This window comes from Apteryx mantelli, chromosome 2 (assembly GCF_036417845.1).
Source record: "Apteryx mantelli isolate bAptMan1 chromosome 2, bAptMan1.hap1, whole genome shotgun sequence".
NCBI lineage: Eukaryota > Metazoa > Chordata > Aves > Apterygiformes > Apterygidae > Apteryx > Apteryx mantelli.
In genome coordinates, this window is record NC_089979.1 from 14,496,530 (window position 1) to 14,508,961 (window position 12,432).

Consider the following 12,432-nt stretch of genomic DNA (forward strand, 5'->3'; position numbering starts at 1 on the left):
GACAACACAGCTAGGCACAAGCAGTCCCAGAGGTTCCTGCAGAGCATTGGTGACAACTTCCTAACACAGGTGGTGGAGGAGCCAACAAGGAGAGGTGTGCTGCTGGACCTCGTACTAACAAACAAAGAAGGACTGGTGGAAGATGTGAAGGTTGGGGGCTGCCTTGGCTGCAGTGACCATGAGATGGTGGAGTTCAGGATCCTGTGAGGAGGCAGCAGGGCACTAAGTAGGATTGCAACCCTGGAATTTAGGAGAGCAAACTTTGGCCTCTTCAGGGACCTACTTGGAGGAATCCCATGGGTTAGGGCCCTAGAAGGAAGGGGGGGTATCCAAGAGAGCTGGCTAATATTCAAGCATCACTTCCTCCAAGCTCAAGTTTGGAGCATCCCTATGAGTAGGAAGTCAAGCAAAGGGGGCAGGAGACATGCATGGATGAGCAAGGAGCTCCTGGCAGGACTCAACCAGAAGAAGGAAGTATACAGAAAGTGGAAAGGGGGACAGGCCACTTGGGAGGAATATAGGAACGTTGTCAGAGTATGCAGGGATGTGACGAGGAAGGCTAAGGCCCGTTTGGAATTAAATCTGGCGAGAGATGTCAAGGACAGCAAGAAGGGCTTCTTCAAATACATCAGTAGCAAGAGGAAGACTAGGGAAAATGTGGGCCCTTTGCTGAATGGGGTGGGTGCCCTGGTGACGAAGGATGCAGAGAAGGCAGAGTTACTGAATGCCTTCTTTGCTTCAGGCTTTACTGCTCAGGCCAGCCCTCAGGAACCCCAGACCCTGGAGGCAAGAGAGAAAGTCTGGAGAAAGGAAGACTTCCCTTGGTCAAGGAGGAATGGGTTAGAGATCATTTAAGCAAACCTGACACCCACAAATCCATGGGCCCTGATGGGATGCACCCACGAGTGCTGAGGGAGCTGGCGATGTTATTGCTAAGCTACTCTCCATCATCTTTGAAAGGTCATGGAGAACAGGAGAGGTGCCCGAGGACTGGAAGAAAGCCAATGTCACCCCAGTCTTCAAAAAGGGCAAGAAGGAGGACCCAGGAAACTACAGGCCAGTCAGCCTCACCTCCATCCCTGGAAAGGCGATGGAGCAGCTCATCCTGGAGGCCATCTCCAAGCATGTGGAAGAAAAGAAAGTGATCAGGAGTAGTCAGCATGACTTCACCAAGGGGAAATCATGCTTAACTAATCTGATAGCCTCCTATGATGGAATGACTGGCTGGGTAGATGAGGGGAGAGCAGTGGATGTTGTCTACCTTGACTTCAGCAAGGCTTTTGACACTGTCTCCCATAACATCCTCATAGGGAAGCTCAGGAAGTGTGGGCTAGATGAGTGGACAGTGAGGTGGATTGAGAACTGGCTGAATGGCAGAGCTCAGAGGGTTGTGATCAGCGGCGCAGAGTCTAGTTGGAGGCCTGTAGCTAGCGGTGTCCCCCAGGGGTCAGTCCTGGGTCCAGTCTTGTTCAACTTCTTCATCAAGGACCTGGATGAAGGGACAGAGTGCACCCTCAGCAAGTTTGCTGATGATACCAAACTGGGAGGAGTGGCTGATACACCAGAAGGCTGTGCTGCCATCAGAGAGACCTGGACAGGCTGGAGAGGTGGGCGGAGAGGAACCTCATGAAGTTCAACCAAGGCAAGTGCAGGGTCCTGCACCTGGGGAGGAATAACCCCCGGCACCAGGACAGGTTGGGGGTTGACCTGCTGGAAAGCAGCTCTGCCGAGAAGGACCTGGGAGTGCTGGTGGACACCAAGTTAAGCATGAGGCAGCAATGTGCCCTTGTGGCCAAGAAGGCCAATGGTATCCTGGGGTGCATCAGGAAGAGTGTTGCCAGCAGGTCGAGGGAGGTGATGCTCCCCCTCTACTCAGCCCTGGTGAGGCCACATCTGGAGTACTGTGTCCAGTTCTGGGCTCCCCAGTACAAGAGGGATGTGGCACTACTGGAGCAAGTCCAGCGTAGGGCTACAAAGGTGATGAGGGGACTGGAGCATCTCTCTTATGAGGAAAGGCTGAGAGAGCTGGGCCTGTTTAGCCTGGAGAAGAGAAGGCTGAGAGGAGATCTTATCAATGTGTACAAGTATCTGAAGGGAGGGTGTAGTGAGGATGGGACCAGACTCTTTTCAGTGGTGCCCAGCGACAGGACGCGAGGCAACGGGCACAAACTGAAACACAGACACTTCCATCTGAACATGAGGAAAAACTTCTTCACTGTGAGGGTGACAGAGCACTGGAACAGGTTGCCCAGAGAGGTTGTGGAGTCTCCTTCTCTGGAGATATTCAAAACCTGCCTGGACGCAATCCTGTGCAATGTGCTCTAGGTGACCCTGCTTGAGCAGGGGGGTTGGACTAGATGATCTCCAGAGGTCCCTTCCAACCTCAGCGATTCTGTGATTCTGTGATTCTGTGAAACAGTTAAAAGCAAAGCCTTCTACCCCATAATTTGTCCCAATTGCTCTGCCATGCCAGCTAGCCAATAGAAGGTACAATAGGAGTATACTGAGAAACGCTAAATAAGGGTTTATAAGAGCAGCTGATGGAGGGTTCCTGTAAATGCCAAAACAGAGTCGCAGCAAGGACATAAATTAAGGGGGATGACATCCCACCCAAACCGCTCTTAGCAGAGGGGTGTCAGCCCACATGCATGCGCTCACCTTCTGCGCCACAGGCACTCGTGTGGAACAGGAACTGCTACTACTGTCATTTGTCACCGGAGGTGAAAGGATGCTCTGAGCACCTTGCACAACCTGATTGAACCTATGTTCCTATATATATATACACCTATATGAACCTATATATATATATATATATATATATATATATATAAAATTTGTATGGAAGTGACAGTGTGCAATTGGATTCTGAGGTGGAAAACAATTGAAGGTTGTTAAAGTTTTAAACAGGCATTCAGCAATAAAACATCTATTGCTCAATTAAAGTAAGCCACTCAGGAATCCATGTAACTCTTCAGTGACATTTTCTCAATAGAGGATTAAGTAGTCAGATTTGAATACCCTGTAATTACTTTATTCTTTAACTATCTACTGTGATTCCCAGTTTCCATAACAACCCAGAATTTTAATTTAATAGCCAAGCAGAAGCTGTAGAAGTGGCACTCATTCAGTATGTGCATTTGCTTCCTTTAATTAAGGCGTTGTTAATGTATGGCTGATAGCAGCAGTACTGATGCACATACAATGACCTCTGTATAAAGTCAATATCTGTCAGTTAGCAAAATTACTCTATTTTCTATTAAAAAAGAAACATAGGTTACATTTTGGCTTTTTATAATCGGTAATACCACACACTTGAAATAAAGGGCTTGGATCTTCTTTGCTTGTGTGCTTTCACGCCTTGTCATGCACCAAAAGGCAACTAAATGCTATCACTGATTTGGCAGTCTCCTTTTCATAAGTGCAAACTGTTATTCAAGAAGCTGAATGGAACGGGGCCGCAAGAGACAGCAAGTTTAGAGGAAAATTAATCAGGGCACAGTTTGACAACTAACTTTCTTGCAGCTGTACCAGCACAAATGTTTGTGCAGCTGGCGTGAGGGACAGAGCCGGAGAACTAATCCATGTGAGAAAAATGACCTTTTTTTGCTGGCTTATTTTGCAGATGGGTTTTTCAGCTGGAAGGGGAGGAGCAGGCTGCGTGCTGGGGAAAAGGGGGGCGACTGCAGCAGGGGAGACCCTGCTGCAGCGAGGGACGGGGCCAGCGGCCGCTACCTGCAGATACGACGCAGCAACACAGCCTCCCACCGCTTCACCCCCTGCACAGATCCGGGGAACACAGTTTGGGATCTCCAGGCTCCATTTTATGCCTCTTTTGCCTCTCAGTGTCCGTCAGGACATGGGGGACCTTGTGGAGCAGCACAGTGCAAAGGAGATGCTCCTGTTGGCACCGGGAAGGGATCCTACCTGTCCTACGTGTGACCAAGGAAGGCGAGCAGCAGCTCCCTGGCTGTTTCACTGGAGTCAATAAAATTCAGCTTGGAATGGTTGTAGCAGCTGATATTGCACTTACCATGATGAATAATGCTGTGATCCAATAATTTCTGCACAAGTTTAATTGCCATCTCTCGGTCAGAGGCCTCTTTATGGTCAATCAGCCAATCAATCAGCTCTTTGGCAACAAAACAGTTGGGATACGTCTTGAGGTGGTGCCTTCGATCTTTAATGACCTTTTCTTCATGCAGTCTGAGCCTGTGGGTCAAATCACCTTATGAATATCCTTTGCAAAGGATAATAATAAAGGATAATTTGGCAAACATCCCCACGCCTGGTTCACAAGAAGGACTTTGCAGCTTTTGAATGCAAGAGGAAACGTTTCTTTCAGACGTGCAGTAGTAGGGTCTGACTGCCAAACAATCCATATGAGCAATTTGTTATAATTTTAAACCCAGTACATGGAAAAACTGGTTTTCTGTCCAGTGGAAAAGACTAAAAAATGAAGAATAGCACAACATTCTAAGCACATTAAACTGTTTCCTGTATGTTAATTAAACTGTCAATAATTTGGAATTAATTTTCCCACATTACCACTAATACATTCCATGTTGCTCTTTTATTTTGCAATATCACCACCACAGATTTTTTTGAACCTCATTCACTTTTTTAGCTGTGCCTTCTTCATTGGTTGGGTAACAGCATTTTGCCTCCAGCTGCACAGCAAGCGTAGCATTTATGATTTAAAATTCAGTCGCAAAGCTGTTTCAACACAATGCAATCTGGCGTATAAAAGTTGCCTCCTACTCTAAATGAAGGGAAACTCATTTCTCACTCTGGGAACTGTGTGCAAATGCTACCTGTTCACTGGCCATGAAGAAATTTTATTATCAATCAGATCCATCTGCAAAGTCTCACCCATAATCTTGAAAGCAAGTTAGGTAGCTGTTTTTGAGACATTTGGCTCAGAGTGCAAAATCCTGTTTGGAGAATCACCTTGCTAGTTAGTAAAAGTTTTGGGTTTCCTCATCTTTATTTTTAGACTTTTTTTCCAAACTAATATCATGTGTAACAATCTGTTTGTCAATAAACTAATGGATAGAGATTTTTAACATTTTCTGCATTCTTGTTTATTACTTCTCCATTTTAATCAACAATCTTAGTAATTCTCTTTTTAAATGTCTTGTATATACAATGCTTATGAAGAAAGCATGGAAGCCACAACTCCTGGGCTCCTATATCACAAATGGAAATGTTGCCATTATTTCCAAGTGCCCAGGATCTGACCTTGTAAATACTCTCACCGACTTCAGAGAAGTTCTGAGTAATGCTATAATAATTCGAGGGAGGTGCAACTATCTCTGTTTTCTAAAAAGAGAGTTGGTGCAGGAGGGTATTAACACGAGTCTCAAGAAGCACAGAGTAGGGGTCCAGCCCTGACACCAACTTTCCTCTCAATGTGATTTCAGTATGAAATAATTATTTCTCTTTGGAATCAAAGAAAGGGAAAATATTTGGCCGAAAAAAGTAAAGATAATATTATTTGGGCATTAGACAAGGCTTAAGCAGGCTTCTGCCTAACAACATCTATAGATAGTAACAGAGCAATGTTTCTGTTTTGCAGCACTTTGCCTTGAACTACACTGGAACGCCCAGTCTGCGATATGAATTCAAAGCCAGATTTGCAAACGTCATGAAAAATGAATACTTTTATATTAAAAACACAGATAAATCAGATTAGTATTCTGGAAAGGAGTACTCGTCAATATCCCATGCATTGTGAAATTCTCAGAGCTAAAATGTCTTTCCTTAAAATATATTTTCCAGATGTGTTCTAACAGCTGTTGCCATACTTAGAAAGAAAGGCCTACACAGTTTTAATTATAGAACATGCAATTATGAGTATTTTTCACTGAGTTTTACATTTAAAATGTATTTCAGGTTCTATTAATGTTCATCAAGTCTCATGTGGCACAATACTCCGTAGGAGCAAAAATATGGAAAAAGCATATAATACATATGCAAAAGCCTCAACCCACTTTTGAGACACTGGTGAAAGTGTAAATGAATAGAGTTAATCTGACACAAAATCTGACCAAAAGGGGAACCCTGTTCCACCAAATTCTTTGTACAATCCATGTGTTAAAGTGTGCCAAGACTGGTTTGGTATTTCATAACCAAGCAAGCAGCCAAGAGCACCAGAACTGAGGATTTATGCCTTAAATTCTGACTGAAGGTTTTTCTGCAGCCGGTGGACTTACAAGTGTTATCTTCTTAGTTCTCTCTCATGTCAGAAGATATGGGTTCCCACTATAACCTTTTTCCTCACTCAAAGCATTTATAGGGACTAGCTCCTATACCTTTTTGCCTATATTTCTAAGACCGGCAGAAATTTCATTACCTTAATTATCTCCACCCACTTGCTAAATTGGATCCAAATTTGCTAAGATGTTACAAAATCATTAAGCCAAACAGAGCATGATCATGTAAGCCTCAAGAAACCAGGCTGAAAATCAAATCTATCCACAGTTTCCAAATGGAAGTGGGAACTTGTTCTGCCACGTATAGCAATGGTATCCATACTGAATCATTTCTGGGCTAACTGACTTGGAATGAAGAAGAGAAAGGGAATTCAGGTTTTCGCTCAGTTAGCGTACACTGTTCTCTCTAAGTCACCTAAGGCTCCTTCACCTCTTTGAACCTGCTAAAAACCAAACTGTATGGAGGAAAAGTAGTCCAATACACTCAAATTATATCTAGTGTAAACTACAAATATAAAAACCTCAGATAAAGTCACTGAGCTTATATTTGTGTATATAAAGCAAAAGTTTGGGCAGGAATTCTAAAAATATGTCCGTGTTCAGCCATATTTATCAGGAGTCAAATCAAATGGGGATAAAAAGGGAAAAATGTAACAGCGAAGTGAACTGGTAAATTCTTTATCCATTGGCATTCAGAAACAGGCTTCTCACCAAAGACCTCGATGGCTTTCCTTTAAGTAACATTAATCACATTTTGTCAGCTAGTCTGTATTATGACTGGAAAAGACATAATTTGACATCAACCATATTTCTCCAGCTATAAGAAGTTTTTCTCAAGATCTACTTAGGAAAATGAGTTCACTAACAAAATCTGACCAGTCTGAGGGGAGATGGGATCAAAGAGAGAAGGCAAAGGAAGGGGCAATGAGGGGAAATCTTGATTGAACAAACCTTTAAAGTCGTCCCTGTTTCTACAACTTTAAAAGCTTAACTCCAGAAAACAGCCTTGTGCACACCAGCATGTTATCACCCATATATAATTCCACACATTATTCAAGATTACAGGACAGATTTTGCACTGGGGGCCACAGTCTCTCCTACCTGTAGAAAACAAAGTGAGAGCTAAAGCATTTGAGCAATTTCCTGGCACAGGCATATGTGACCCTTTAATATTTACAAATTGATATCCATGGCTCACATTCCTGCTTACAGCAAATAAAGGCAGTCTATATTTGCATGCATGCATGCCAGAACAGTTTTCTTGGGGGCTTGTCTAAACAGGAGTTGTTCCTAATTAACAACATGTAGGAACTCTTAGTCCAAATAAAAGTGCATGGACATGGCTAATCCAGAACAATGTGCTCCTCTCTCGCAGCAAATTGTGTTCAGAGTTAATCAGGAACAATGCTATTTGTAGAGAAGCTGTTAGGCATTTTCTGTACCAACTGTCAGAAAAGCTATGATAAAGGAAAAATCAAAATTTTTGCTTAAGAAACCAAGAATTAGGCACTAACTCAGGAAGAAAGAGCTCTCTCAGCTACCTGAAGCTTACTTTATGTTTTCTGTTATGGAAGTTATACATCTGGAAGTTTCTTGCACCTTTCTTTGAATCAACTGGTAAGGATTTTGCAAAGGCAGCAACTGCACAGGAGTCTAAATTTTCTTCTAAAACCCATAAAAGGCCAATATGCCAGATGAAGACAGTAATGATGTCATCAACTGGACCACAGTCCAAATATTTCACCTGGTTATTTCTTTCTAGTAAGTCTAGCAGTTTGTGTTTCACTAACACATATCTTGCAGAACGCTGTCCAGTCCATCTAAGCATCAAAAGACAAAAAAAAAGATTTATTTTCTTGGTAATTTTCAGAATAATTCATCTGCCATTCCCTATTACATCCTCTACTGTCCCTAAATTTAACCTAGCAAAACTCATAAAAAATGTGGAGGGAACAGTTTGGTTCTGACACTTGATAGACCATATTGTATGAAGACTTACATATTTCGCTGCACTCATTCGCTTCTCTTAAACAGTCAGATCCCTTCCTGAAGCAATCTTACACAAACACACACACATACACACACCACACACAGAATATATCATTAGGGAAGTGCTTTTTTTTTTAAATGGGAGAAGAAAACTTCAGTGAAGAGAGAGATTAAGGTGGCTCCGGCCACCCACGCTGCTTCCTTCTGGAGCAGCCCGTGACTGATCCTGCCATTTCTCTGCGAGGAGTTTGGGAATATTTAATCCTCACATGGTCTCCACGACATTCCCACTTACAGATGGGATGACCCTGCCATGCTCAGGTTCCTGCATATCTGCAGGATCAAGATCTGAACAGAGGGCCTGGGAAAAAAAAACTGAAGATGCACCTGGGGCACGGCAGCACATGTTACACATCATTTAACTTCTACGATTTTATGACCTTAAGGTAAACTCTGAAGAAAGCCACACACAATCCCTTAACAGTTAAGAGTGAAAAGCCAAGGCAAAAAACATTGCAGATGGTTTCTGCCATCTTCAAATTCATCACAACATTTCACATATTTGGAACTTCTGTCAGAAAAGGATTTATTTATATTCAAGAAAAACAAGTCACAATCTCCTTTGTCACAGCGATGTATGGATAAAAAATATATATATTGCCCAAATAGCAGGAACTATTGGGAAGATAAGAACAATTTATGGTGGCTAAGGAGCACAATTTTTCCACACCTATTCTCAAATGACAACAAAGGTGTTCCACTGATAGGTAGAATTACTCCTTTCCAAAAACCAGAAGGGAGAAAAGGTTTGTGCCTTCCTAGAGGTCACAAAGTTTGGCTGGTAGAAAGGAGTATATAAATGGCAGCATATGATCTGTCTACAGCACAGTAGGTGCTTACTAAAGTTGGCATTTTTAAGTGTCTTAGCGACTTAGAAGCATAATTGCCACTGAAATTTAAAATTCACAGCTCAGCTGCAGACATAATACCATACAAAATAAGGGAACATATGTTGGTGTTTGGGTATATATAAACATACAGGAGAATACAGAACTACATGAGGTAACTAAGTATAATAAATTCCTTTAAATTAAACTTCTGCCTTTGCACTGTCAGCAAAAAAATAGGTCTGTGATGATATAAACTTTGTACACAGAGGCAACCACGAAGGTACATGCAAATGCAATGTGCACTGCTGGGACAAGCATTTCCAGAGAGGCTTGCCAATCCTCGGCTGAAGTGTCAGCGGTTAGTGGTTGCCTGTTCCTCTTTCTATTTATGCTTCAGCGCTGCCGTCATTTAGTTCTGTTACTTGTTATTCACAGGAGCTAAAATACTCTGTAAAACATGGGGTCATACTGCAAAAAAGGATGAAGATATCTCTGTGTTAGTATATGTAGCCGAGAAGACATTCTACCAACTGAAAGAGGGTTACAGAGGGTGTCTTCAACGTGTCCTGTTCCTGGGTTTACTCCTCGCGTGGGCCTCTGGGTTTTGCCTGCAGCCACATAGTCAAGCGAGGGGAAGATGCCAGGAGAAGGAGCCAGCTAGAGAGAGATCGCACATAACCAGCATCCCGGCACACAAAGGAGGCAGAGAGCTGTGAGCACAAAGCTTCCAGAGAAGCTACAATGCACCAAGGCTGCTGAGCCTTCAAATAAAGCATTGGGACTGCCTCTTTCATTAAGTTCTTATCTCTATCTTATCTACAAGTTCAGAAGGTAATAAGGTCAATGATCGTGCAACTGAGCACGCACAAGGACATCCCTGAACACTCCTAATGCCTTACCCACGTTGGTGGGGTAAAAGCAAGCTCTGGGGAGCAGATACCTGCACGGCCCAGAGCCTGCCATGGGGAATTAGAGACAAATTCAGTCCGAGATCCAGACCTGCAGCTTCCATTGGGATCCCTCCAGGCTGCTCAAGGAATTAGACAGGTGTGTTTGTACCTACCTGTCATGAAACCAGAGACCACTTACAACACTGAGGTTTGGATTTTTAAACCTAAAGATGTGCAGTCGGAGCCTGTATCTGGTCTTCATTTAAAACACCACATCATAATAATGTTAATCTGTTAAAGCAATAAACATAAACAGGGTCTTTAGATGACTTTTATATCAAGTTTGGGAATGTTTTAGGTAGGCATTTTGCTAGGGTTTGACCCCATAGGGGAGGGTAATGTGTACACTGGACTTCTGCTGACTCCCCTCCACTTTCCTCTTTCTGCTGTGATATACTCCTGAGCAGTGGTAGCATAACAGTATCACCAAATCAAAGTAATATTTGTTCACCTCTCTTTTCAGAGAAGCAGGAATGCTCAATATCTTGCAGGACTGCAGTTCTAACTACATTTTCTCCTCATGTCCACCTAGCTGTGAAAAGCTGTGAAAGCTGATAATCTCTCTGCCTGCCAAGTCATTTCACTTTCATTTTACTTTTAATCAAAACGTGTATAAACATGAATGAAGACTTCTAACTGCCTGCACACTTTAACTTTCAGCACTTAGGTCTCACTGGAAAGCATAAAAACTGTAGAACTGGGTTTTACAAAGCAGAAAACATAAAATGAAGGCAAGTTATTACTTCACCTGCCCCTAGTCATAAGGAAAGTGGAAGTCTGCCTGTTTAATTCTAGCTGTTTGGTTTCTCTGCTGAAGCAATCAGAACTAGACAACTCACAGTTTCCTCCCCCTATAAGCAAGTCAAATATAATTGTGTTTTTCACTCACACATGGACAAGCTGGGATGCACGCATGCAACGAATGCATTCAGGTCAAGGTCTATGTTATACTACTATGTGCATCCTAAAAAGGCCTGGTTTACTTTTCACTGAAGAACAAGCTATCTTTGCTTACGTCCATCAGCTAGGATAAATTCATATTATTTTTCTGCGTCTCCATTGCAAAGACATTCTTCTGCTTACTAGATCAATGAATCATAGAATCACGGAGTAGTGGAGGTTGGCAGGCACCTCTGGAGATCATCTAGTCAAACCCCACTGCTCAAACAAGGTCACCTACAGCAGGTTGCTCAGGACCATATCCAGTCAGGTTTTGAGTATCTCCAAGGATGGAGCCTCCACAACCTCTCTGGGCAACCTGTTCCAGTGTTTGGTCATCTGTAGAGTAAAAAAGTTGTTTCTTACGTTTAAATGGCATTTCCTGTATTTCAGAATACTGTGGGGACTAATGTTTTCTGTGGAAGGAAGAACATTATCATCATAAATCATAACCGAGAGGGAAACCACTGTAATTTCAAAGTGTGGATCAGAAAACATAGGACAAATGTTGTCATAGACATCACTTGGCTGGACTAACATAGTAGCCAAAAAAACCATCAGCTCTCATGGACTTATGCCAAAAAATCACTCTCAATAAAGGAAACATTTTATACATAGGAAACTGAGGAAGGGGCAGTGCAAGAGTCATGGGAGGCCTGTGAAAAAGCAGCATGATTTGTGTAAGGGAACATAGACCTGTAACGTGGAAGGGAGAGGTGAACGTTCCTTTGAAATGCCAAATTGGGTAAATACAGGTCAAACAGCCCAAGCTCTACTGTCACAGCTGTTACTATTATTGCTGCCATCCAGAAAGCTCGACAGCACAAGAAAGGAGGAAGGGGCTGCCCAGCCGCAGGTCTGTCTCAGTGGAGGCACCCCATGTCCCAAAGGGTTGGGGAGCACACAGCGCAACGGGCTGAGGTCCATCATACCCTTGCCACCCCAGGCTCAGGGGAAAGCTCAGTGTGACCTGGCTCCACTCTTGAACCGCTCACAGCAGGTTTCAGGCTCCCTCAGAAACGGGGAGGTCTTCCCCATCTGCCCATCTGTCATCGCATGGTGGGAGAAGCACATCCATCACACCCGCAAAGCACAACTGTGCCAAAAAGGTTTGCAGTGGCATCTCCAGGAAAAACTACCGTCATCTGCCTGAGATCCATGGGAGACCTGAAATTTGTCTCTTGCCTTATCGCAAGTGCAGTTGTGATATTTCTCTCGCCTTATAAATAAGTGACAAATACAGTTTTGGCAAGACGTTTTGTTGCTTTGGGTAAGGCCAGATCTTGCAGCTCTTCCAGGCACGGCTGCTCCCAACGTGAGTGCCACAGACCTGCCGGCTCTCCTTGGTGGCAGCGAAAGCTGCCAGACCTCCTGGTTGCCCACACTTTACACTCCTCAGCACGGCAGCAACTGCTTGCACTCCTTTGAACGCACCTGGGCAACCCTGCTGAA

General features: G+C 43.5%; 1 protein-coding gene across 3 annotated transcripts in view; it reads right to left on the minus strand.

The window, feature by feature from the left end:
* Positions 1 to 12,432, minus strand: part of DEPTOR (DEP domain containing MTOR interacting protein) — an 80,408-nt gene that overhangs the window by 47,215 nt on the left and 20,761 nt on the right. For all 3 annotated transcript variants that reach the window (XM_067290215.1, XM_067290216.1, XM_067290217.1), the window contains one exon: positions 4,031 to 4,209. In XM_067290215.1, coding sequence (XP_067146316.1) covers positions 4,031 to 4,209 — 179 coding nt within the window. The remainder of the gene's footprint in view (positions 1 to 4,030; positions 4,210 to 12,432) is intronic.